Source organism: Bos indicus, unplaced genomic scaffold (assembly GCF_029378745.1).
Source record: "Bos indicus isolate NIAB-ARS_2022 breed Sahiwal x Tharparkar unplaced genomic scaffold, NIAB-ARS_B.indTharparkar_mat_pri_1.0 scaffold_62, whole genome shotgun sequence".
In the NCBI taxonomy this organism is placed as follows: domain Eukaryota; kingdom Metazoa; phylum Chordata; class Mammalia; order Artiodactyla; family Bovidae; genus Bos; species Bos indicus.
The window spans coordinates 110527-136780 of record NW_027223725.1 but is presented as its reverse complement, the minus strand read 5'-3'; the positions used below and the strand labels follow the sequence as shown (position 1 = coordinate 136780).

General features: G+C 41.6%; 2 protein-coding genes across 3 annotated transcripts; both read left to right on the top strand.

Annotated features, from left to right (window-relative positions):
* The first annotated feature begins 4050 nt into the window (after positions 1–4050).
* LOC139182021 (zinc finger protein 420-like) lies at positions 4051–10990 on the top strand. Its single transcript, XM_070785510.1, has 3 exons — positions 4051–4099; positions 5559–5658; positions 9706–10990. Exons 1-3 carry the CDS (start codon positions 4066–4068, stop codon positions 10988–10990), a joined length of 1419 nt encoding a protein of 472 aa, XP_070641611.1. The 5' UTR covers positions 4051–4065.
* An 8281-nt stretch (positions 10991–19271) lies between these two features.
* On the top strand, positions 19272–25291 carry LOC139182019 (zinc finger protein 420-like). Of its 2 annotated transcripts, none has more exons than XM_070785507.1 (3): positions 19272–19305; positions 20328–20423; positions 24099–25291. In XM_070785507.1, exons 1-3 carry the CDS (start codon positions 19272–19274, stop codon positions 25289–25291), a joined length of 1323 nt encoding a protein of 440 aa, XP_070641608.1. The 2 variants fall into 2 exon arrangements, with proteins under 2 accessions (XP_070641608.1, XP_070641607.1); XM_070785506.1 differs by having other exon boundaries at positions 20328–20427; positions 24004–25291.
* Positions 25292–26254: the final 963 nt, after the last annotated feature.

The window sequence follows — 26254 nt, the reverse complement described above, 5'->3', positions numbered from 1 at the left end:
GACTCTAAGGGGAGGCCCGGGTTAAGGACGTGGCTCCTGGTCTACCTGTGAGAGCTGAGGCCGGGCTTCAGTCCAAGGAGAGGCCGCAGGGTTGGTCTAACTGGATTTGGACCGGGGAAGTCAGTCAGCTCACATGGTCTGTGTGAGCAGAGGGTTAGGAGCTCTCTGTGGGGAAAGAACAATCAAGAAATAAGTCCACAGGCTGGTCTCCAGGTAGGAAGTGATTGTTCCTGAATCTCTCCTGAGACAGGACAGGGGAGGTGGGTCTTTTCAGCTTTTCAAGGGCCTTCTGTCTGTAGGTGAAGTGGTTGCAGGTTAAAGAGCTGTGCGGATGCCTTTGAAGGTACTTTCTCAAGATGCAGAGGTGTGTTTGCTACATAACATCCTCAGAGAAGACACAGCAGGAGGAAGAAGAGGAGGAAATGGCAGCTTCTCAGGTACATGTCCTGTTCTGGGCCAGGGGCTGTGTCTGCTTTTCCTCCTGAACTGCCTGGATTGAGAATCTGCAAACCTTTAGTTCTCTCCTTCTAATTTTTCTGCCTGGGGTATTTGTTATCAACTTATTTTTTCCTTTTCTTCTTATCGTGAAGACCGGCTCTCTAGACCACCTCTCCCTTGTGTCCCAGAGCCTGTTCTCTGGGTTTCTGTATCCTGGCTTTCTATAGAACATGATGAATTCTCAAAGTGAATTAGTGACTTTCAGCTGGTGAATATATTCCCTTTGTGAGCGATCAACACGGAGAGGCACTGGTATCCGAGATTCCCACTGGGATGTGGTTCGGTGTTGGGATCTTAGGCAAGTAGGGGAAATGCCATGATGAGTTTACACGTGGATACGATTCAGCTCTTGAGGAGTTAAAAAATGCCCTTATATATTAAATCAACTCAGTGATCCAGAATTTTTCAGAAACTGCTCAGAAATAAAAAGAAAACTAGGAGATACTGTCCTCTGTAATGCTAAGACTTACTAGTTAAACACATTGTTAGGTGACAAAACAGAGGAAGTGTATATAAACTGAATTTTGCATAAAACTGATATCTTTTTATGTTAGGTTCAACTTATAATTTCCTTAATTTTTCCTAAATGCCCAGGCTCTGATTGTGCATCTTCCGTGTGATCCATTTACACCATGACAGATGATGTCCACTGGCTCTGGTGATTTCTCTGAGGTTATCAGGCTATGAAGTTCATTTTTTCCCCTCTGTCTTTAAACAAGGTTGTGGAAAAATGGAGTGAGGAACGTGTGAAAACCCTCACAGTTAATGGAGAAACTCCGCATCTTCTTGGTTTCTCTTTGCTTTGGAAAATGAACACTCACTGTGTTGATGATAGACACTGGGTTTTGGGAGTGGGGTTTTCATCACTCAAGCCCAGGTGTGGTTTTTCCAGTACACTCCATGCTCATATCACAGACATAGTCTTCTTACTCACTTATTTTTTTTCAAAATATTTGCAACAATCATATTGGTGCTAATCTGTTTTCACCTAGTTGAATTTCTAAGATACAGCTCAACAAAATGATACAGTTTTTCAGAAAATCAAAGTTTCAGAACCAAGAGCTCTAATTTATCTTATATGGTTGTATATGTTTGCACCCTAGTGTATTTAAATATGCAAAGACTATCATCCACAAGTAGATGTATATATTTTAACCCATTAAAAATCATCTCAATTTTATTGACATGAATCAGTTCAGTTCAGTTGCTCAGTCGTGTCTGACTCTTTGCAACCCCATGAACCACAGCATGCCAGGCCTCCCTGTCCATCACCAACACCTGGAGTTTACCCAAACTCATGTTCAATGAGTTGGTGATGCCATCCAACCATCTCATCCTCTGTCGTCCCCTTCTTCTCCTGCTTTCAATCTTTCCCAACATCAGAGTCTTTTCAAACAAGTCAGCTTTTCGCATCAGGTGGCCAAAACATTGGAGTTTCAGCTTCAACATCAGTCCTTCCAATGAACACCCAGGACTGATTTCCTTTAGGATGGACTGGTTGGATCTCCTTACAGTCCAAGGGACTCTCAAGAGTCTTCTCCAACACCACAGTTCAAAAGCATCACTTCTTCTGTGGTCAGCTTTCTTTATCGTCCATCTCTCACATCCATACACGGCTACTGGAAAAACCATAGCCTTGACTAGATGGACCTTTGTGGACAAAGTAATGTCTCTGCTTTTTAATATGCTGTCTAGGTTGGTCATAACTTTCCTTCAAAGGAGTAAGCATCTTTTAATTTCATGGCTGCAATCACTATCTGCAGTGATTTTGGAGCCCAAAAAAATAAAGTCAGCCACTGTTTCCACTGTTTCCCCATCTATTTGCCAGGAAGTGATACGATCAGATGCCGTGATCTTAGTTTTCCGAATATTAGCTTTTCTTTAATACTCCTTATAGGTATATAGTCTCATTTTAATATATGTCTGTATACAGGAAAATGTTAAATTTTTTTTCTTGTTTTGGTACTCTCCCCACGTATATAAAGTTCTTTTTAAAAAATACACATATTTATGTGTTTGGCTGAGTTGTGTCTTGTTCATAGCCTGCAGAATCTTGGAGCCATGTGGGAGACTGTTGCAGCAGGCAAACTTTAGCTGTGGCGTGTGGGATCTAGTTTTCTAACAAGGGACTGAACCCAGCCCCCTGACTTGGGAGCTTGGACTACCAGGGAAGACGCTATAAAAACTTGTATAAACTTTCTTTAGTGTTGTCTCTGTGTATTTTGTGTTTTACTAGTTAAATTTTAGTTCACATAAACTGAAGCAAAATTCAAAATCTGTCATTTAAGTAATGGTTGACAAAATATTTGCAAAAAGGTGGAACAACAATGTTGATTTTATATTATTTATGTGGTGCATTCAAGACTCTGTAAAAACTGTTAGAAAGACATATACTACTACTACTACTACTACTAAGTCGCTTCAGTCGTGTCCGACTCTGTGCGACCCCATAGACGGCAGCCCACCAGGCTCCCCCGTCCCTGGGATTCTCCAGGCAAGAACACTGGAGTGGGTTGTCATTTCCTTCTCCAATGCATGAAAGTGAAAAGTCAAAGTGAAGTCGCTCAGTCGTGTCTGACCCTTCGCGACCCCATGGACTGCAGCCCACCAGGCTCCTCTGTCCATGGGATTTTCCAGGCAAGAGTACTGGAGTTGGGGTGCCAGTGCCTTCTCCGAGAAAGACATATAGTATATACTAAATACTTCAAAAGATTATTGCGGCTATGGGTACTATTCTATCAGACCCATCAATTTTGAAAAACACTTAAAATTCAAAGTTAAGTATAAATTCTTACCTTACTAGTCTACTTCTTTGCTATTCATAATGGTCATTGATGTATCAGAATTTTCAACACTGCTAGTTAAAATAAGCTTGTTAAAAATGTGGCACATTGGCCCCACTCCAGAACTCTTAGATCAGAGCATGCTTTTTTAAAATATTGCCTGTCTCCTTGATAAGGGCCTTCCCCGGTGGCTCAGATGGTGAAGAGTCTGCCTGCAATGTGGGAGACCTGGATGCGATCCCTTGGTGGGAAGATTCCCCTGGAGAAGGAAATAGCAACTCACTCCAGTATTCTTGCCTGAAAAATCCCATGGACACAGAAGCCTGGTGTGCTACAGTGCATGGGGTCAGAAAGAATCAGACATGACTGAGTGACTAACATACTTTCCCTGATAGACAGTTTATCTTGTGTCACATGAGTACAACTCTCAAAAATAGATAGGTCAGTGTGGTGTGATTGTTTTATAATTTCTCTTCCAGGTCAGAATAGTTTCTATAGTGGTCTGTGGATCATATCTCATTCTCCTTTCCTGGGTTAGAAATACAGTGGAAAATACGGCTGTATAAAAATTATATTCTTGTGTAACACCAGATATTCTCCTAAATCAAAACCATTTCTCTTGCTGGTTTCATCTCGGGTCACATTAGGAAGTCTTCCCATGTCCACATGGCTCATGTCCTTTGTATTTCAGGGACGGCTGACATTCCAGGATGTGGCCATAGACTTCACTCAAGAGGAGTGGGAGTGCCTGGACCTCGGTCAGCGGGAATTATACCGGGACGTGATGTTAGAGAACTACGGGAACCTGGCCTCCTTGGGTGAGGATAACTGCCTTCCAGAATCCCTTAAGTACCTTCAGGGTTTTGGTTCGTTCATTCTAGAATGTCTCCTCGAATTTTCTGCTTTGTCCAGTAGAGGTTCAGATCCCTACTTTCTAGGGGAAAAAGGGTATTTGTGACATTTGAAAGAAAGACTTCATTATGGGTCATTATAATTCTAACCTTCTTCTTCCTTGATGTAATCTGCCTCCTTGTTGTTCAGTCGCTAAATCATGTCCAGCTCTTTGTGATCCCATGGAATGCTGCAAACCAGGTTTCCTATCCTTCCTTAACTCCCAGAGTTTGCTCAAATTCATATCCATTGAGTCAATAATGCTATTCAATCATCTCATCCTCTGACGCCCCCTTCTCCTCCTGCCCTCAGTCTTTCCCAGCATCAGGGTCTTTTCCAATGAGTCCGCTCTTCACATCAGGTGGCCAAATTATTGGAGCTTCAGTTTCAGTCCTTCCAACGAATATTCAGGGTTGATTTCTTTAGGATTGACTGGTGTGATCTCCTTGCTGACCAAGGGACTCTCAAGAGCCTTCTCCAGCACCACAGTTCAAAGGCATCAATTCTTTGGTGCTCAGCTTTATCTATGTTCCAAATATCACATCCATATGTGACTACTGGAAAAACCATAGCTTTGACTAGATGGACCTCTGTTGGCAAAGTGATGTCTCTGCTTTTTAATATGCTGTCTAGGTTTGCCCCTTTCTTCCAAGGGGCAAGCATCTTTTAATTTCATGGCTGAAGTCGCAATCTGCAGTGATTTTGGACCCCCCAAAATAAAGTCTATCACTGTTTCCATTGTTTCCCCATCTACTTGCTATGAAATGATGGAACTGGATGCCATGATCTTAGTTTTCTGAATGTTGAGTTAAACTAACTTTTTAACTCTCCTCTTTCACTTTCTTCAAGAGGCTCTTCAGTTTTTCTTCACTTTCTGCCACAGGGGTGGTGTCATCTGCATATCTGAGGTATTGATATTTCTCCCGGCAATCTTGATTCCAGCTTGTGCTTCATCGAGCCCAGCATTTCTCATGAGGTACTCTGCATATAAGTTAAATAAGCAGGGTGGCAATATCCAGCCTCATGTACTCCTTTCCCAATGGTACAGTTGTTCCATGTTCAGTTCTAACTATTGCTTCTTGACCTGCATATCCTTCATTCTAGGTTAGTGGTAATTCTGTAAGTTCTGTGGTATAAAATAGTGCCACTCTCCTCTTAAAACCGGATTTCTACTACTAGCTTTTGCCTTAGTAGTACTTGAGCATAATATCAGAACCTGATTTTGAGCATTTGTCTTTTAAAGGTGCTTCCAATAAACTATTTGGTAAAATCATTTTTTAAGGCTATTTTAACTTTCTTCCTTGACTTCTCTCTCACCTGAACACATATTGGATTGGAAATTGATGAATATCTGGGAAAACACATATTCCTTTTTCTGATGAACAGGTCTTGTGATCTCTAAGCCGGACCTGGTCACATTTCTGGAGCAAATGAAGGATCCCTGGGATACACGGAGAATGGAGACGCCAGCCGTGCACCCAGGTATGTGTCTATGGATGGAGCAGAAAAATCCGGTGAGAGGGACAAGCATTGTGGAGGAAGTCATACTTCGTGGTGTGGTTTGAGAAGATCTGCTGTGGAAATGATTTTGGATTAGCCTGGGTTTATTTCTGTCACTGTCATAGAGGGTCATCTCCTGACCCATTCCTGATTCTTTTTATCGTTTATGTAGTTTTCTCCAGCGGTTAATTTTCACATTCACAGTGAGAACCAAAATACTTGTCTGGCTTGGGACAACCTGCATGACCTGATAGCTCTTCCATTTTTGGGAGGTTTTAGAAAATCTGTGCACATTTCTGAGTAACTGTATTAAGCCCTTTTAAAAGTTCTGATTCTGTCCCTAGTCAGAAGTGTGTGGGTGGACTTGTGAACAAATTGCCACACTTCTAGGAATACTGGGGACAAATATTTTTTGTTTTCTACCCTATATTTTCCAACCCACTAGAAACTACACATATGACCTTATAAACTTCATACTCAAATTCTTTCTTCACTGCATAAAATATTTTGCTAAAATGAGAAAATGCAAACCTGAATTTTACTTTAAAGTTCCTCTTTTTTTAATATGAACTAACATTAAATGTGTTAAGTATATTTACCCCAATTCCTTAATGCTAAAATACTTGAATATATTTATTTAACTCATAGAGTTTTTAAATATATTCTTGGCATGAGAATTTAAGACATTTCCCTCCGTGCTTTTTTCTGATTGTTCTTCACTATTAAGCTTATAGAATATATAAAGGAATCTTTAAAAAGAAATTTTTCTCTTCCAATAATGCCATTTTACAAAGTTATGTTAGTTTGCTGTACAGAAAGAATAAGTGATACATATACACATTTCCCTCCTTGATTAGATTTCCTTCCCATTTAGGTGACCACTGAGCATTGAATAGAGTTCCCTATGTTCTCACCATATTTTTCAAGTCTCACTTCTTATTTTATTTCTCAAGAACTCTTACCTTCTTAAATCTATCTTGTTTGTTATGAAACATCCCAGGACTTTATAGTTTATGCCATCTATTTCTGATTAGTTCTAGGTCAATATCATTTACGATTTTAGATTCTATTAGAACATGCTCAGATAACAACATGAGTGGTAAGAAGTGGGTTAAATAATTAGTAGGCATTAGTATTTGTGGAGAAGGAAATGGCAACCCACTCCAGTGTTCTTGCCTGGAGAATCCCAGGGATGGGGGAGCCTGGTGGGCTGTCATCTCTGGGGTCGCACAGAGTCAGACATGACTGAAGCAACTTAGCAGCAGCAGTATTTGTGAAAATGTTTTGTTTGTAAATTTGATTACTTAAAGGTAAAATTAATCATTACATTGCCCAACTGCTCTTCATTTAGCTGTTCCTGTAGGTTTTTGTCTTGACTTCTCCTCTACACCATACTCCTTTGTCATCTCATTTTGTCCAGTGTTCTGTGTTTGTGGTCTCTGTTCTGCAGGCTGCACATCCTAGTTCCTCTTGCTCTGGTGTCTGCCCTCTGGTGGGTGAGGTGGTCCAGAGACTTGTGCCCTTATCCCCTTGATAGGGAGTTGATTGTTATTATTGTGACCAGAGCCTGTCTGAATATTGAGGGGAGCTTCGTCTTTCCTCTGTGGCTGTCACTGCCCTGTCAGGGGTGGGGTCTGCTTCCTGATTAGTGGAGTAGAGTCCCCAGATCTACTTAGCTGTGTTTCTGATCTATGGTGCTTCTGACCCAGTGGGACTGGAGCACACCCACTGGGAGAGAAGCCACTGAGGATTGCTCCTCGGGGGATGTTCACCTCGGAGCATGCTCTGTGGGTCATCATCCATGTGTTGTGCGAGCTCTCATGTGATCCTGTGTTGGCATTGATCTTGGCCCCACCTGAACCATGGGCATGATGGCACTTGACCGTGGTGTCTCTCAGATGTTGTTTTCACCAGGTCACCAGCATAGATCCACTGTAGTCTCATGTCCCAGGTGTACATTCATTGTGGAGCTGGACCCCCTGCAGTGCTATGGAGGCAATTTAGATGCGACCTGGCCCAACCGCCTCATGGGAATGCCTACAAACTCTACAATTGCTAAAGCCAGACTGGTCTTGACTGCCAGAGCCTCGTTTCCATCCAGATGTTCTGTCAGAGCTGAGTTTACAAAGCCAGTTGTGGGGTGTAACACCATGGTTTGTACAGCTGCAAGGAGAGATCTCAGCTTTTCTTTCTTAGTGGTAGGGCCTGGGGGCTCAGCTGTGGTTTCAGTGCCATCTGAACATTGAGACCACCCACAGGCGTGTGGTCTGAAGGTGCCCCTGGAGCCCACTGGGGAGGCGGCTGGGGAGGAGGAAGCAGCTGTGGGGGTCGTGAGATCACCCACCTAGGTGGGAGCCATTCCTAGTATCTGGAGAGGCAGGGACAGGCACAGGGGCAGAGAGGCTGCAGTGGGGTTCTTCCCTTTGGGCATCACTCAACAACGCTGCTCTGCTTCTCTGGTGGTTCAGGCTTCCTCCACAAGCATCCCGTTTGCAGAGCTCCTCCCTCCCTCCTGTCCCCTCAGGATGTCTCCTCACAGCCAACCGCAGTCCTCTGCCTGGGTCTGCTCTCCAGTCCCCACATTCCAGCACCCAGCCCTTGTGTGCAGCGGTGGACACCCTCTCAGGCCGCGTGGGCAGGGCTGGGCTCAGCAGCCTGTGTACAGGTCTCACTCTGTCCTGCACACTGGTTGCAGTGTTCTCTTCCCACAGAGAATGAGTCTCTCCTTCTGTCCCAACTGGGCTCCCCCCAGTGAGGGGCTTCCCTGGATGGGGAGACCTCTCCTCTCTTCAGTCCCCCCAGGGTTTTGTGGGTCCCATCCCACTTCTTTTCCTCTTCCTTTTCCTCCCTCATTCTTTTGTCCTACCTGGCTCAGCAGGAATCTTTCTTGTCCTTTCAGGTGTCCAAGTTCCTCTGCCTGTGTTCTGCAGGGCTCTGTGAGAATTTTTCCACTTCAAGATGTATTCTTGATGTTTTTGTGGAGAGAGATGAACTCCACGTCTTCCGAATCCTCTGCCATCTTGACTTCTTCTATCTCAGTTTTAGGCTTAATCTAGCCAGTGTATGCTAATTGTATGTAAATTGTAAACCATATTCCCCGAGAATAGTAAGTAGAATAACTTATTATTTGGTATCTTTCAGCTGTGTCTTCTCACGACACCCAGGGTTTGAGGACCCAAAAGCCAGGCTTAGAAGATTTATTCCCAACAGCAAAGCTAGGAATATATGAAAGATTTCACCTTGGAAATTTACATTTAACCAAAGACTGGGAATATATGAGGGCACATAAAGAACAGAGAGCATGTTATGATGGACAAAACCAAATTGGTACAGATTCCCATAATGTAAACATTACCGCCAAAAGAAATCAAGGATGTGAATCAAATAGGGAAAAACCAATCTCAGATGACCAATTTCGGTCATCAACATCCGCAGATAAGTGTATATTTGTCAGCAAAGACCTACATCAACTCTTGAAACATACACGTTCTCTGAAGGGAAAGGTGGAAAATCTGGAAAGTCATCTAGTCTCTACTGCAAATACTCATTCAAACAACTCTGAGCATAGGTGTCTATTAAATATACATTCAAACATATCTGGAAACCAGAAACTTGAAAATGAGGGGGGAAATTCCCAATATAATCATTTTGAGGGATCCTTTAACAAGGGTTTATTGTTCTTTAACCAACAACTATTTTCTCCTTGTTCCAAAATCTGTAATGTGGATAATAATGGGAGAGACCTTATTCAACCATCATTGTTCAATACATATGGAGGTATAATTAGTGTGGAACAACTTTACAAGCGTAACAACATGAGTAATGCCTTAAGCAGGAGCTCTACCCCCAATAATTACAAGAGTATACATGATGGAATGAGAAGCTCTTCATGCAGTGAAACTGGGCATAATGTTGACCAAGACTCATATCTCATGAAACAACAGGGACATCAATTTTCAGACAATTCTAAACATAATAAGTATAAGAATATATTTTGTCAAAGCTCAAATCTTACTATTAATACGTATAAGAGTATTGATATTGGAGAGAAGACTTATAATTGTTATGATTATGCTAAAGCTTTTAACCAGTCTTCAAAAGTTATTCAACAGCAGAATATTCAGACTAAGCAGAAACATTACAAGTGTAATATATGTGGGAAAGTCTTTAGTAACTCACCAAATCTAAGTAGACATAGGAAAATTCATACAGGAAGGAAATGTTTCAAATGTACAGCATGCGGCAAAGCCTTTAATCAGAGTTCATATTTAACTGAACATCAGCGAATCCATGCTGGGGAGAAACCATACAAATGTACAGAATGTGGCAAAACCTTTATCTATTGTTCACGTGTTACTCAACATCAGCGAATTCATACTGGGGAGAGACCTTATAAATGTACAGCATGTGGCAAGGCTTTTAAGCAGAGTTCAACTTTAACTGAACATCAGCGAATCCATACTGGGGAGAGACTTTATAAATGTACAGAATGTGGCAAAGCCTTTACCCGTTATTCACTTCTTACTGAGCATCAACGAATCCATACTGGGGAGAGACCTTATAAATGTACAGAATGTGGCAAAGCCTTTAACTGGCATCTGAGTCTTACTGTACATCAGCGAACTCATACTGGGGAGAAACCATACAAATGTAAAGAATGTGGCAAAGCCTTTATCTCTTGTTCAAATCTTACTCGACATCAACGAATCCATACTGGGGAGAGACCTTATAAATGTACAGACTGTGGCAAAGCCTTTACCCGTTATTCATCTCTTACTCAGCATCAACGAATCCATACTGGGGAGAGACCTTATAAATGTACAGAATGTGGCAAAGCCTTTAACTGGCATCTGAGTCTTACTGTACATCAGCGAACTCATACTGGGGAGAAACCATACAAATGTAAAGAATGTGGCAAAGCCTTTATCTGTTGTTCACATCTTACTCAACATCAACGAATCCATACTGGGGAGAGACCTTATAAATGTACAGACTGTGGCAAAGCCTTTACCCGTTATTCACTTCTTACTCAGCATCAGCGAATTCATACTGGGGAGAAACCATATAAATGTAAAGACTGTGGCAAAGCCTTTATCCATTGTTCACATCTTACTCGACATCAACGAATCCATACTGGGGAGAGACTTTATAAATGTACAGACTGTGGCAAAGCCTTTTCCCGGAGTTCAGGTCTTTCTCAACATCAGAGAATTCATACTGCAGGGAAATCTCAGAAATGTAAGGAATGTGGCAAAGGATTTCATCACAGCCATCACCTCACTCACCATCAGAGAATACATACTGCAGAGAAACCCTAGAAATGAATCAGTGATAAAAAAAGGTTGGTCCTAAGTATACAATTTTGAAAAAACGAGTGTTTACTTTGGAAAGATACACGAATGAAATACAAAAATGTAGACAAGTGTTTAATCAAACAGCAAAAGGAAAGCAATGCCAGAGAATTCATGAAAGCATTTCATTAGTACCACTTTTGTTGAATTACTCTAAACAGAAACACTGTAGCAAGTATGCCATAATTAAAACACGTACAAAATTGATATGTTAGTATGGATCACAAGATGAAGGGGTGGATATTCGCAGAGGTATAATTATTATTCATGTATCCTTGTTTATATTAATGTTATTTGAGATCATTAAGGAACCAAAACGAATGTAATTCAACTCTCAAGTTACTATGCTGTGATTTGTTTCTACTGTATATATGAACTTCTGTTTCTGATGGTTGTTGCCTCAATTGCAAGAGAAGCCCTTCTATATGAGGTGGGAACCATTTATATTTATTCTCCAGTTTATAAGATTAACAACAGAGTAATGTTATATGCACACCAAACCTCTAAATGGAGGTATTTGTCACTGATGTCAAACATCTGTGTTGTCACCATGATGTAAGTGTTCAGGGAATAATTCAAAGTAAGACGGAAGTTTGCTCTGTTTTCAGTAATCATGTTACTTGCTTTTTAAGCATAAAACAAGGGTTGTTCATTAAAATCTCAGGTATTTTTATAACATCAACATAGAGAAATCATGCATATTACCTGGCAGGCTTGAAGCAAGGACACCTTCTCTGCTACCTGATGTAAGTATAGAAAACTCTTTCTGGAAAAGTCATATTAGTATAATAAATGTCCATCCATGTTTACTAAATTAGCCTCCATTTTGTAAACCATATAAATCACATTCATAGATCATTTCATCAGAGAAACAGGAAAGTTTTTAGAAGCTTGTAATCTGTATTTTAATCAAGGATCAAACAACAGTTGTAAAAGGTTTTATTCCATCTGTGTAAAATTAATGTATGTTAATTAATAAAAGTGAATGGTTTTTTAGTGTTACAGTTGACGTGGAATGAGTGAAGGGTGAACGCACCACCAGCATTAACCTCTCCCACCTATTTAAGGTTGCAGGAAAGATAACGTTACAATAAACTATCTGTAGCACAGGGGCATGGCATCTGTAGAAATTAGTCCCTTACTGGCGTGAAACTCTCATAAGTTCATATATTTCCCACCATTTCTATTTTGTATCTCCTCTCCCATTTTGAAACTACTCGGACATTGTGATGGTTCTAATAAGAAGGACCATACAGAGTACTGTTGAGAGCCTCCCTGACTGCTCTGTGCTGTTGCTGCCTCAGCATCTGTCTGGGGAGCAGGCAGCCTGCAGGTCCTTGAACTCACACAAGCCAGTCCTGTGAGCACCTCCACTAGGTGACCCCCCTTCCTTGAGATGAGCAGTCTTGCGGAACCCCAGGGTCTACTGCACAGGCCCCCCTTCAATGACACCCTCAGAGCTCACCAGAATCCTGCTCCTCTTGGTTTGAATGGACCCATCCACGCTCAGTTGGGGAGCCCACAGCACTTCACCCAGGGTCCTTTATAAAGGCCTGAACCCCAAGTACTGGAGCTTTCTCTGCCTGGTTCTAGCCTTGACTTTCCTCAGGGGCCCTCAAAGCTTCCTGTGAATTCTCTCAGGACCTAGAGTCAGAAACTCACCTGCTTCAATTGTCCTTTGTTCTTCTGTTAGCTAAAGCTTTTCAGGGGCTCACTTAAGCAAATGTAAATTTAACAAAGTCACAAAAAGAATAATTAAAAGCCATGATAGTAAAGTTCTGAACCAAGATTTGTAAAATCTTACCCAGTATAATTCTTAGCACATGTTTCTTATCTAGGCTTAAAGGAACTGTTTTCTCATGGCCTTGGCATACATAATATAATTTATATAACACACATTGAATACAATATATAAATATCTGAAGGTATACATGTTAGCAGTGAGAAAACCAAGAAGGAATATGTGAGTGTATGTGTATTCGTACACATTTAACTTTGAGAATTTAGAAATGCTAGATCCAAACTGGTCGTTTTAGAATTGCAGAGGATTTACTAAAAACTGCAAAACTTGTCAGTTTGTCAATTAATCTGTTTTGTCTACTTTTCATAGAATTCATTTCCTTGAATGTCAGGAGGTTCCGTTTTTTAAGGAACTTCCACACTGTCCTCCCGAGGGACCGCACCAGTTTACATTCCCTCCAGCCGTGTAGGAGGTTCTCTGATCTCCAGGCCTCTTCAGCCTGGAGAACATGCTAAGAATTATAATATGATACTATTAGTGGGCTCTTTGCTAATTGTTATTCTGACTGGCATGAGGTGATGCATCATTGTAGCTTTGTTTGCATTTCTTATTGTTTCCCGCTGGTGAGCATCTTTCATTTGCCTCTTGCCCTCTAAAAGAGTAAGCTGCCCCACCCAGGCTCAGCAGTTATGGCGCACAGGCTTAGTTGCCCCAAAGCATGTGGAGTATTCCTGGACCAGGGATCCAGCCCATGGCCCCTGCACTGTCAGATGGATTCTCCACCACTGGGTGGCCAGTCTGTTTAGCCTTTTTTCCTTTTGAGATGCATATATATTTTTCATTGGCATATAATTGCTTTACAATGTTGTGTTAGTGTCTGCTGTAGGACATCATCAAGCAGCCATAAGTATACATAAATCTGCTCCCTCTTGAACCTCCCTCCCATGATCTCCATTTCACCCTTCTGGTCAGCACAGACCACCAAGCTGAGCTCCCTGTGCTATACAGCAGCTTCCCACTAGCTAACCTGTTTTAACCATCAGTTCAGTTCAGTTCACTTGCTCAGTCATGTCCAAGTCTTTGCGACCCCATGGACTGCAGCACGCCAGGCCTGTCTGTCCATCACCAACTTGCAGAGTTTGTCAAACTCACGTCCACTGAGTCGGTGATGCCATCCAACCATCTCATCCTCTGTCGTCCCCTTCTCTTCCCACTTCAATCATTCCCAGCATCAGGGGCTTTTCAAATGAGTCAGCTCTTCACATCAGGTCGCCAAAGTACTGGAGTTTCAGCTTCAGCATCAGTCCTTCCAATGAACACCCAGGACTGATCTCCCTTAGGATGGACTGGCTGGATCTCCGTGCAGTCCAAGGGCCTCGAAAGAGTCTTACCCAGCATTTCAGCCACGGTGGTGTATGTGTGTCAGTGGGGCCCTTCTTCTTCTCCTGCCGTGTCCACACACCTGTTCTCTATATTTGTGCAAATATTGTCTTCACAGATATTTATGGAATCTAAAAAAATGGTGTTGATGAACTTATTTACTGAGCAGGAATATAGGCGCAGAGGTAGTTCTTAAGCTTTTGGATGCTAAGCTTTCAAGGCATAAAATACATGGACAATCATTCCATGCATTTTACTAAGTGAAAGAAGCCCATTCAAAAATGCTACAAAAAGTAGGAAGTTTACAAGATGACATTTTGGCATAGGTAAATGTCCATATGTGCTCAGTTGCGTCTGAGTCTTTGTGACCCCAGGGGCTGTAGCCTGCCAGGCTCCTCTCTCCATAGATTTCCCAGGAAAGGATACTGGAATGGGTTTCCATTTCTTCCTCCAGGGGATCTTCCTGACCCAAGTATCACCTGGATGTCCTGCATCAGCAGGCAGATTTCCTCCCACTCAATCACCTGGGAATCTAGTAGGAAATATAGAAGAGATTAAAAAGGTCTGTGGTTGCCATGGGTTTCAAAGGAGGGACTATGAATATCCTAAGTCTAGAGAACTTTCAGGACCTTGAAATAATTTGTGTTAAACTGTTGTGATGGACACATGTTATTATACATTTAACCAGAGGTATGGAGTGCACATCCCTAAAAGAGAAACATAAGGGTAAACTAAAGAGTTTATCTATTTACTGTCCATGTAGATTCATCAGTGGTAACAAATGCTCACTCTGGTGGGGAAAGGTAAGTAGGGAAATTGTCCACGTGTTGGGACAAGAGGTATATGGGAAACGTCTATACCTTATTCTCAATTCTGCTGTGAAACTAAATCTTCTACCAAGTTGGTACTGGTGCATGCACACTGAATATTTTTTAGAATATATAATATTAGAAAGATGGACATGCTTCTATCTTTAATTTTTCCTTAGTCATTATACTTTAAAGATGTGAGAAAATAGAGTTCTCTAAATGGAGCAGACAACAAACTGTAGCAATTGATTCATAAAACCTAGAAAAACACACACAGGAAGTAGAACAACAACGTTCTCACGTCTAAATTCATGTGTAATGTAACTTATGACAACACCAATCATTATTTGCTTGGTTGGTCATCAGATAGCATTTAGGGCATCATTTTCAAAGGCATTTATCTCTGCCCATACACACTGTTAACCTAGCGTGTCCTGCTCAGTTCAGTTCAGTTCAGAAGCTCAGTCCTGTCCCACCTTTTGCGACCCCATGGACTGCAGCTCGCCAGGCCTCCGGCTGCCTCTGGTTTATTTTCAAAGAAAGCCTTGATGGAAACACCTCTAGGCTCCTGGTCTCTGAAGTTGGAGGTGCCACACCTGCAGAGAGGTGGTCACAATGCAAATCATTTTGTGAAAATCTGTGTCCCCAGGCTGCAGAGGGGGGTAAAAAAAACTAAGGATGAGGGAGATCTGTGGGAAGAATTCTGCAAGTAAAGCCTGGCAGGAACCCAAGACCCCCAGGTGATTCCCACCAAACACTCACCGCTCCCCTCCCCTCCCCTAAGGGCACAGACCATTGGACCACCACACCCAGCCTAGAAAGAGCCCCTCCCCGGGGAATCAGGTTGACCTTTGCTTCTGGAAGTTCCTGCCCTAAATCCTCCCTTCCTGTGGTCTCAGTTGTGCCAAATGTGAGGTTTCCCTCAGGGCTCCTGAATGTGGGTCTTCCTCTTGCATTTCTTCAAAACCCTCATAGGCTGGGTCAGGTAGCCAAGAAGTAGGGTCCTTTGTCTCTCGTGAATTGTTCTGCGGCCTGCTCTCTGTAATGCAAAAAGGAAGGACAGGAACTAGCTGGGAAGATCTGCAAATAGAGTGGAGCACCGGGATGTGATTAGCATATCAGGTTAGTCTTGATTACCCACTACAGCTCAGGAACACAGAAAGTCAGAAAAGAGCTCAGAAAAGGGTGAGAGAAACAAGAAAACCCTTTCTTCTTTTTCACTGCAGCAGTTGCAGATTAAACGGCTATATGGATGCCTTTGAAGGTATTTTCTCAACATGCAGATGTGAGTTTGAGACGTAACATCCCCACAGAAGACGCAGAGCAGGAGGAAGAAGAGGAGGAAATGGCAGCTTCTCAGGTAATTGTCCTGTCCTGGGTCTGGGGCTGTGTCTGCTTTTCCTCCTGAAATGCCTGAACTGAGAATCTGCAAACCTTTAGTTCTCTGCTTCTAATTTTTCTGCCTGGAGTGCTTGTTATCATCTTATCCCCCCCGCCTTTTTTTAATAGTGAAAACCAGCTCTTCAGGTTTCGTCTCCCTCGTGTTCCAGAGCCTTTTCTCCATTGTTTGTATTCTGGCTTTCTATAGAGCATGATGAATTCTCAACATGAAATAGTGACTTTCAATGTTGAATACATCCCTTTGTGAGCGATCAACACAGGGAGGCACTGGTACCAGAGATTCCCATTGGGATGTGGTTTGGTGTTGGGATCTTAAGGAAGTTGGGGAAATGCTGTGATGAATTTACATGTGGATGCACTTCAGCTCTCTAGAACAGGAGTAAGAAAATACGCTTGTTAATAGAATGAACTCAGCATTCCAGAATTTTTCAGAAGTTAAAGTAGCAGAGACAATCCTCTATACCGATAAGAAAAATATACTAATTAAATGGACTATTAAGCTACAGATCATGGGAGGTATATAGGAGGTGGAATTTGCAGAAAACTGACATTTTTCATGATAGATTGAGATCATGGTATGCCTAATATTGCCCAAATATCTGGCAGTGATAATGCATTTTTCCATGTACTCTTACCCCGTGACCTCTGATGTTCACTGGTTCAGGTGCTTCTGTGAGATTTCCACACTATGAAATTCATTTTTTGTGTGTCTTGAACAAGGCTCTTGGAAAGAAAAAGTGATGGATATGCCTATCACAGTTAAAGAGGAAATGCCGTATCTTCTTAGTTGCTCTTTGCTTTGAAAAATGAACACTGTCAGCTAAAACAGATGCACAATTTGAGAGATGTGAATTAAGTTTTATTTGGGGCAAAATGAGGACAGCAGCCCAGGAGACAGCACCTCAGATAACTCAGAAACTGCTCCAAAGAGACAGTGGGGGAAGGTCAGTCTGATTTTGGTGAAGGGGGAGTTCAGTGCAATCAAGCACTTACTTTACAAAACGTTTTCTGCGGGTCGTGAGGAACTGAAGTCATCATTTAGTGGTTTAGTGCTTTTCTAGATATGAAGAGATACAAGGATTGGGATCATGAAAGCAGTTCCTGAAAATACCTAACTCTCTAAAGACCTGTCCCACCAGATTTTCCTGGAGCAGAGTGCCTCAGTCCACCCTGAACTCCCTCGAGGGGATTGAAGTCAACAGTTGCAGCACCATAGGGTTCATTCTCCCCAGAGGCAGATGGCGAACGCCCTTGTTGAGTCCCCAGCAATGCTCTTGGCAAGTGCCGATTTGTAGTTGACAACACTCATGTGTGTTTAGTAGAGATGCTGGGATTTGGGAGTGTGGATTTTCATCATTCAAGCCCAGGTCTGATCATTTCCAGTACACTCCACACTCACATCACAGATAAGTCTCATCACATTTCTGTATTTTCCAAAATGTTTATAAGAATCATATTAGTGCTATTCTATGTTCAACTGTGTTAAATTTTAAAATATAGTTCCATACAAATGGTAGATTTTTGAGGAAATTAAAAAATTCACAACCAGAGCTGTCTATTTCTGTATCATTGTGTATGTCTGTACCCTAGTCTATTTTAAAAAATTAAAATAATATCATCCTCAAATATTTATGTACATTTTCAATCAGTTAAAAATTATCCTGATTTTATTGACATGACAATTTTTCTCTTACTAATTAATAAGTATATAGTCCCATTTTAGTGTATGTCTGTATGCGATGAACATGTTAACATCATTGGATTGATTTTTTTCTTTTTTGAAGATTCCCTGAAGCAGGGAATAGCTACCCACTCCAGTATTCGTGCCTTGAGAATCCCATGGACAGAGAAGCCTGGCAGGCTACAGTCCCTGGGGTTGCAAAGAGTAGGACACGACTGAGTGACTAACACTTTTCTTGTTTTTAGTATTATTTACAAATACAGAAATTTCTATAAACTTTCATTAGAGTTAGCTCTGTGCATTTGTCTGTGTTTTATTAAAGTCTAGAGTCATAAACTGAAGTAAAAGTTGCTGCTGCTGCTGCTGCTAAGTCGCTCCAGTCGTGTCCAACTCTGTGCGACCCCATAGACGGCAGTCCAGCAGGCTCCCCCTTCCCTTAACCTGTCGTTTAAAGAATGTTTGTTAAATATTTGCCAAAAGATGCTACAGCAACATTATTGATTTTAAATTATTTCTGTTCAAGATTCTGAAAAACTGTCAGAAAGATATATAGCATATACCAGATCGTTAAAATGATTGTTGTCGCCAAGGTTACTATCCTATCAGATCTGTAAAATTTGTAAAGCACTTAAAGTTCAAAGTTAAATATGAATTCTTTCCTTACTATTCTACTTCGTTGCTGTTCAGACATTGTCACTCATGGAGCAGAATTTTCAACATTACTAGTTCAAATAAGCTTGTTAAAAATGTGGCACACTGAGTCCACTCCAGAACACTTGAATCAGGAAGTGCTTTTAAAAAGTATTTCCTGTTTCTTTTGATAGACAGTTTATCCTCTGTCAACTGAGTACAGCACTCAAAAATAAATATGCCAATGTTGATCTGATTAGTGTATAATTTGTCTTCCAAATCAGAATAATTTCTGTAGTGGTTGATGGATCGTATCTCATCCTCTTTTCTTGGGGTTAAAAATATGGTAGAAAATATCACTGTGTACAAATTATATTCATGTGTAACACCAGCTGCTGCTGCTGTAACACCAGACATTCTCCTAAATCAAAACCATTTCTCTTGTTGGTTTCATCTTGGGTCACATTAGGAAGTCTTCCCATGGCCACAAGGCATCTGTACTTTGTATTTCAGGAATGGCTGATATTCCAGGATGTGGCCATAGACTTCACCCAAGAGGAGTGGGAATGCCTGGACCTCGATCAGCGGGAATTGTACAGGGATGTGATGTTAGAGAACTACAGGAACCTGGCCTCCTTGGGTGAGGATAACTGCCTTCCAGAATCCCTTATCTACCCACATGGTTTTCGTTCCTGCATTTCTAGAATGTTTCCTAGAATGTTCTGCTTCTTATAATAGTTTCAGATCCTTGCTTTCTATGGGAAAAATGGATTATTTATGAGTTGAGAAAGAAGACTTCATGATGATTGATTATGATTCTAACTTTTCCTTGATGTAATCTGCCTCCTCCTTCTAGGTTAGTGGTAATTCTGTAGGTTTTGTGGTATAAAAGGGTGCCATTCTCCTTTAGAAATCAGATTTCTACTATTACTTACTTTGGCCTTAGTAGTACTTGACTAGAATCTCAAGATCTTTTCTTTATGTATTTGTTAGTTATAAAAGTGCTTTTGATAAAGTATTTGGGGATATAATTTTCTGGGCTATATTAACATTCAACCATGCCTTCTCTAGAATGTTAATAATGTAATGAGCAAGATTAGAGTCATGATTAGAGTCATGTTCGACTCTTTGCAACCCCATGAAATAGTCTATGGAATTTTCCAGGCCAGAATACTGGGATGGGTAGCCGTTCCCTTCTCCAGAGGATCTTCCCAACCCAGGCATCAAACACAGGTCTCCCACATTGCAGGTGGCTTCTTTTCCAGCTGAGCCACCAGGGCATGTTAATACAGCCTAGGAAATGATGTCCCCAAATACTTTATTTCTGGGCTGTATTGACATTCTACCACGCCTTCTCTGGGCTTCCCAGATGGCACTAGTGGTAAAGAACCTGCCTGCCAATGCAGGAGACGTAAAAGAAGTGGGTTCGATTCCTGGGTTGGGAAGAACTCCTGGAGGAGGACGTGGCAACCCACTCCGGTATTTTTGTCTGGAGAATCCCATGGACAGAGGAGCCTGGCAGGCTACAGTCCATAGGGTGGCAAAGAGTCAGACATGACTGGAGCGACTTAGCACATGTGCCTTCTCTTCTCACTTGAATACATATTAGATTGGAAACTGATGAATCTCTAGCAAAACAAATACTCCTTTTCCTGATAGCAGGTCTTGTGGTCTCTAAGCTGGACCTGGTCACCTTTCTGGAGCAAATGAAGAATCCCTGGGATGTAAGGAGACTGGAGTCACCAGCCATATACACAGGTAGGTGTGAATGGATGGAGCCGATGACTCAACGACAGGTCCCAGGATCAGTGAGGAATTCATCTTTTGTCATGTGGTTTGGGAAGATCTGCTTCAGTGGAAATGATTTTAGAGAAGTCTGGGTTTCTTTCTGTTGCTCTGTTGCTGTCATAGGCAGATATCACCTGCCCCATTCTGTCTCTTAAATCATTCCTGAATTCATGTCCAGTGATTACTTTTCTCAATCGCAGTGAGAACTGAAATGCTCTTGGCCTGTGACAACCTGAATGAATCTGTTACTATTCCATTTCTTGGGGGTCCTAGGAAAATGGCACTTTTCTGAAAAACTCTAAGACGCTCCTATTAAAGTTTGTTTCTACCTCTAGGTGGCAGTATGTGAGTGGAATTGTAGACATACTGCCAAAGTTCTAGGAATACTGGGGACAGAGGGTTGTTTTTGTTTTTTTTCTGACTTATAATTTCTAAAACACTGGAAGCTACAAATATGATCTTATAACTTAAATTCAAGTAATTTCTTCACTGTATAAACCAAAACCTCCCTAAAGAGAAAGAATGCATATCTCAGGATTACTTCAAAGTTTCTGTTTTCTTCATATGAACTCATGTGAAATAGTAAGTGTATTTGCCCCAATTCCTCAATGCTAAAGGACTTAAATATATTCAATTAACTCAAAGAATTTTCAAATAAATTGGCATAAGAGCTTAAAACATTTTCCACCATATTTTTAATGGTTTCAAACTATTACAATTTTTAGATAATATACTGTTTTTAAAATGTTCTTATTGGAGTCTAACAGGTTTACAATGTTGTACAGCAAAGAGAATCCATTTTACGTATAGATATCTACTCTTTTTTAGATTTCCTTCCCAATTAGATCTCCACAGAGCATTGATAGCATTCCCTGTGTTCCCACCATATTTTTAAAGTCTCATTTCTTAATTTCTCAAGAACAACTACTTTATTTAATTAATCTTGTTATCAGCTTCCCCAGACTTTGTCCTATATGTCCTCGCTTTCTGATTAGACCTACGTCAGTATGGTTTATGATTTTTAGATGGAAACATCTACTAGAACATGCTAAAGTAAGAAGTGGGCTAAAGAATTAGAGGGCACCTAGGGGCATCTGCATTCAAGATGACGTAAGTCAAAAAGTAATCATTAGACCGCCTGTCTCTTCTTCATTTAGTGGTTCTTGTAGCTTTTTGTCTTGCTCCTTCCTGTACACCATACTTCTTTGTCCTCTCATTTTGTCACATTTTCTGGGTTTGTGGTCTGTTCTGCAGCTGCCGGATCCTGGCTCCTCTTGCTCTGTTGTCTTCCCCCTGGCGGGTGAGGTTGGTCCACAGGCTTGGACCATTAACCCCTTGATCTGGGCTTTGATTGCTGTTATTGTGACCCGAGCCTCCCCTGGATATTGAGGGGAGCTTCCCCTTGGCTCTGTGGCTGTCACTGCCCTGTCTGTGGTGGGATCTGCTCCCTGGTTGGTGGAGTCGAGCCCTCAGATCTGTTTCTTCGCTGTGATTCTGATCTGTGGTCAAGGCAGCTAAGATTGGAGCACACCCACTGGGAGAGAAGCCACCAAGGATTGCTTCTCTGGGGATGTTCACCTTGGGGTGTGCTCACGTGCTGTGAGTCTCCTGTGACCCCATGTTGGCACTGCTCTTGGCTCCCCCTCAACCATGGGCATGCTGGCACATTGCTCTGGTGTCTCTCAGATGTTGTTTTCACTGGAACACCAGCATAGATCCAGTGAACTCAGGTCCCAGAATTGCACTCATGGAGCTGGACCCACTGTGGTGCTATGGGGGCAGCTCGGACTCTGGCCTGGCCCCACCCTCTAGCATACATCCCCACAAAGTCTACAGCTGCTAAAGCTGCACTCCCGTGACTGGGGGAGCCCTGGTTGTCCATTCAGATGCTCTGTAGGGGCTGAGTTGACAAAGCCAATTGCAGGTATAAAAGCATGGTTTGTGTAACCGTGAGGAGAGACTTCAGTTTTTCTTCCTTTAACCCTGGGGCTCAGCTGAGCTTTCAGCTCCTTCTGTGTGTGTGGCCCACCCACAGGTGTCTGCTCCAGAGGCTGCCCCAGAGCATAGGAGTCTGCTGATGGTGGAGGAGGTGCATGGGGGGAGGCTGTGGCTGGAGCTCAATAGAGCCCACGGGGGTGGTGGCCCTTCCTAGTGCTGGGGGAGGAGGGGCCAGCACAGAGGGAGAGGGGCTGCAATGGTGGGTCTTCCCTTTGGGCATCACTCAACAATGGCGCTCTGTGCTATGGTGGTTCAGGCTTCCTCCACAAGCGTTCCTGTTTATAGAACTCCTCCCTCTGTCCCATCCCCTCGGGACGTTTCCTCACCGCCCACAGCAGTCCTCTGCCTGGGTCTGCTCTCCAGACCCCACATTCCAGCACCCAGCCCTTGTCTGCACTGGTGGACACCCTCTCAGACTGGGTGGGCAGGGCTGGGGTCAGTACCCTGTGTACAGGTCTCACTCTGTCCTGCTGCCACAGACTGTTGCCATGTTCTCTTCCCACAGAGAAGGCTCGCCTTCTGTCCCAACTGAGCTCGCACCAGCCCCAGTAGATAAGAATAGTAGATAAGAAAACTTTATTTGGTATCTTTCAGCTGTGTCTTCTCACAACACCCGTGGTTTGATGTCCAAGAATCCAAGGTTAGAAAATTTAATCCAAAAAGCAAACCTAGGAATTTATGAAAGAGCTCACCTTGGAAACGAACATTTAATGAAAGACCAGGAATATACGGGGATATGTGAAAGATCTAGAAGATGTTCATATGGACATAAAGAAACTGAGATAGTTTCACACAAGGCGGACATTACTGCCAAAAGAAATGAGCAATGTGAGTCACATTGTGGAAAACACCCGTTTCCATTATCAACATCTGCAGAGAAGTGTATCTCTTCAAGCAAAGGCTTACATCATTTTTTGAAACGTACACGTTCTCTGAAGGGAAATGTGGAAAATCTGGAAAGTCATCCAGTCTCTACTGCAAATACTCATTCAAACCACTCTGAACACGGGCTTCGATTACACATACATTCAAGCACGTCTGAAAACCAGAAATTTAAAAATGATGGGGAAAACTCACAATATAATCAGTTTGAGGGATCTGTGAGCAAGGGGTCATTATTCTTCCACCAACAGACAGTTTCTCTCTGTTCCAAAATGTGTCATGTTGATAATAATGGAAGAGAGTTAATCCTACCATCATTGTTCAATACACATCATGATATGGTTAATACGGAACAACTTTTCACGTGTAATAACACGAGTCACGCCTTAAGTAAGAGCTCTACCCCCAATAATTACAAGCATATTTACGATGGAGTGAGAAACCACTCATGCAATGAAACTGGGTATAAAACTGAACAAGACTCTAACCCTATGAAACATCAGGGACCTCAATCTTCAGACAAAGATTCTAAAAATAGTACATGTAGGAATATCTTGTATCAAATATCAGGTCTTCCACTAAATGAGAGTACACATACTGGAGAGAAGACTTATAATTGTGAATATGGTGATGTTTCTAATCAGTCTTCAAATCTCACTCAACAGCAGAGTATTCAGAATCCGCAGAAAAGTTACAAGTGTAAGAAATGTGAGAAAGCCTTTACTAACTCATCCAGTCTAAGTAGACAAAGGAAAACTCACTCAGGATGGAAACCTTTCAAATGTACAGAGTGTGGCAACACCTCTAATCAGAATTCAAAGCTTAGTCAAGATCAGCAAATCCACCCTGGCAAGAAACCTTACGAATGTAAGGAATGTGGAAAAGCATTTATGTCTTGCTCACATCTTAGTCGACATCAGCGAATTCACACTGGGGAGAAGCCTTATAAATGTACAAAGTGTGGCAAAGCCTTTAATCAGAACTCAAATCTTACTCAACATCAGCGAATCCATACAGAGCAGAAACCTTACAAAGGTAAGGAAGGTGGCAAAGCCACTTTTAGGTGTTCACATTTCAGTCTACATCAGCAAGTTCATGCAGGGGAGAAACCAAACACATGTAAAGAATGTGGCAAAGTGTTTCCTTGTAGCTTATGTCTTACTCAACATCAGATAACTCATATGCAGCAGAAATCATACAAATGTACAAAGTGTGGCAAAGCCTTTAATCAGAAGTCAAATCTTACTCAACACCAGAGAATTCATACTGGAGAGAAGCCTTATAAATGTAAGGATTGTGGCAAAGCATTTAACCAGTGCTCAGGTCTTACTTACCATCAGAGAATTCATACTGGAGAGAAGCCTTATAAATGTAAGGATTGTGGCAAAGCATTTAGACAACGCTCATATCTTACTAAACATCAAGTAATCCATACTGGAGAGAAATCTTATAAATGTAAAGAATGCGGAAAAGCCTTCAGTCACTACTCAACTCTTGCTAAACATCAACGAATTCATACTGGAGAGAAGCCTTATAAATGTAAGGATTGTGGCAAAGAATTTAACCAGTGCTCAGGTCTTACTTACCATCAGAGAATTCATACTGGAGAGAAACCTTATAAATGTACAGAATGCGGGAAATCCTTTAGTCAGAACTCAACTCTTACTCAACACCAGCGAATTCATACTGGGGAGAGGCCTTATAAATGTAAAGATTGTGGCAAAGACTTTAGCAAGCACTCAGGTCTTACTTACCATCAGAGAATTCATACTGGAGAGAAACCTTATAAATGTACAGAATGCGGAAAAGCCTTCTGTCACCACTCAAGTCTTATTCAACACCAGAGAATTCATACTGGAGAGAAACCTTACAAATGTAAAGAATGTGGAAAAGCCTTTATCAAGCACTCACATCTTACTCAACATCAGAGAATTCATATTGGAGGAAAAACCTTATGAATGTAAGGAGAGTGGCAACGGCTTTAATCAGAGCTCTCACCATATTAGACATCAGACAGCATGTACTGGAGAGAAACCCTAGTAATAAAGTAAGTGATGGAAGAGGTTTGTCCTAAACATACACTTGAGAAAATACAAGACCATTGAGTTAAGAAAGATAAGGAATGGCATGAAAAAATGTAGAAAAGTATTTAATGAAAATTAAATTACATAAATACCAGAAATTGCACACTAGAAAAAGTGAAAGTCTCTTCAGTCGTGTCCAACTTTTTGCAACCCCATGGACTGTGCATGGAGTTCTCCAGGCCAGAATACTGGAGTGGGAGGCGGATCTTTACCAACTGAGCTATTAGGGAAGCCTGCACAACAGAAAGCATTTCATCAATCCTGTTTTTTGAAGTTCCTCTTCAGGAGAAGTATTGTAGGCAATAATCCATAGTTAAAACAGATAGAAAACTGATATGTTATTATGGATCACAAGGAAGGGTTGGTATTTATAAATGTACAATTATTAGCAATATATCTTTGTTTATATTGACACGGTTTGTGATTATTTGAAAACCAAAATAAATGCTTTTCAACTCTCAAATTACTCCATGCTGCTATGCTTCATTTCTAGTGTGTATGCAAAGTTATGGTTTTGATGGTTGCTACCTCAAAGATAAGACAAGGCCTTCTATCCTAGTGAGAAATCATTTCTATTTATTCTCCATTAGAAGATTAAGGACACACTAACGTAACATGTACATCTAAATGGAGGTGTTAGTCATTCATGTCAAATATCCCTATAGGTCACCATGAGGTAAGTGTTCAGGGAGTAATTCCACATATTAAAGTACGATGTACATTTTCAATAGTTATGTCACTTGTTTTTAAGGAAAATACAATGACAGTTCACTGAAATCTTGATGTATCTTTATAATATCAACAGAAGTCATGAATATTAGTTGACATGTTTCAAAT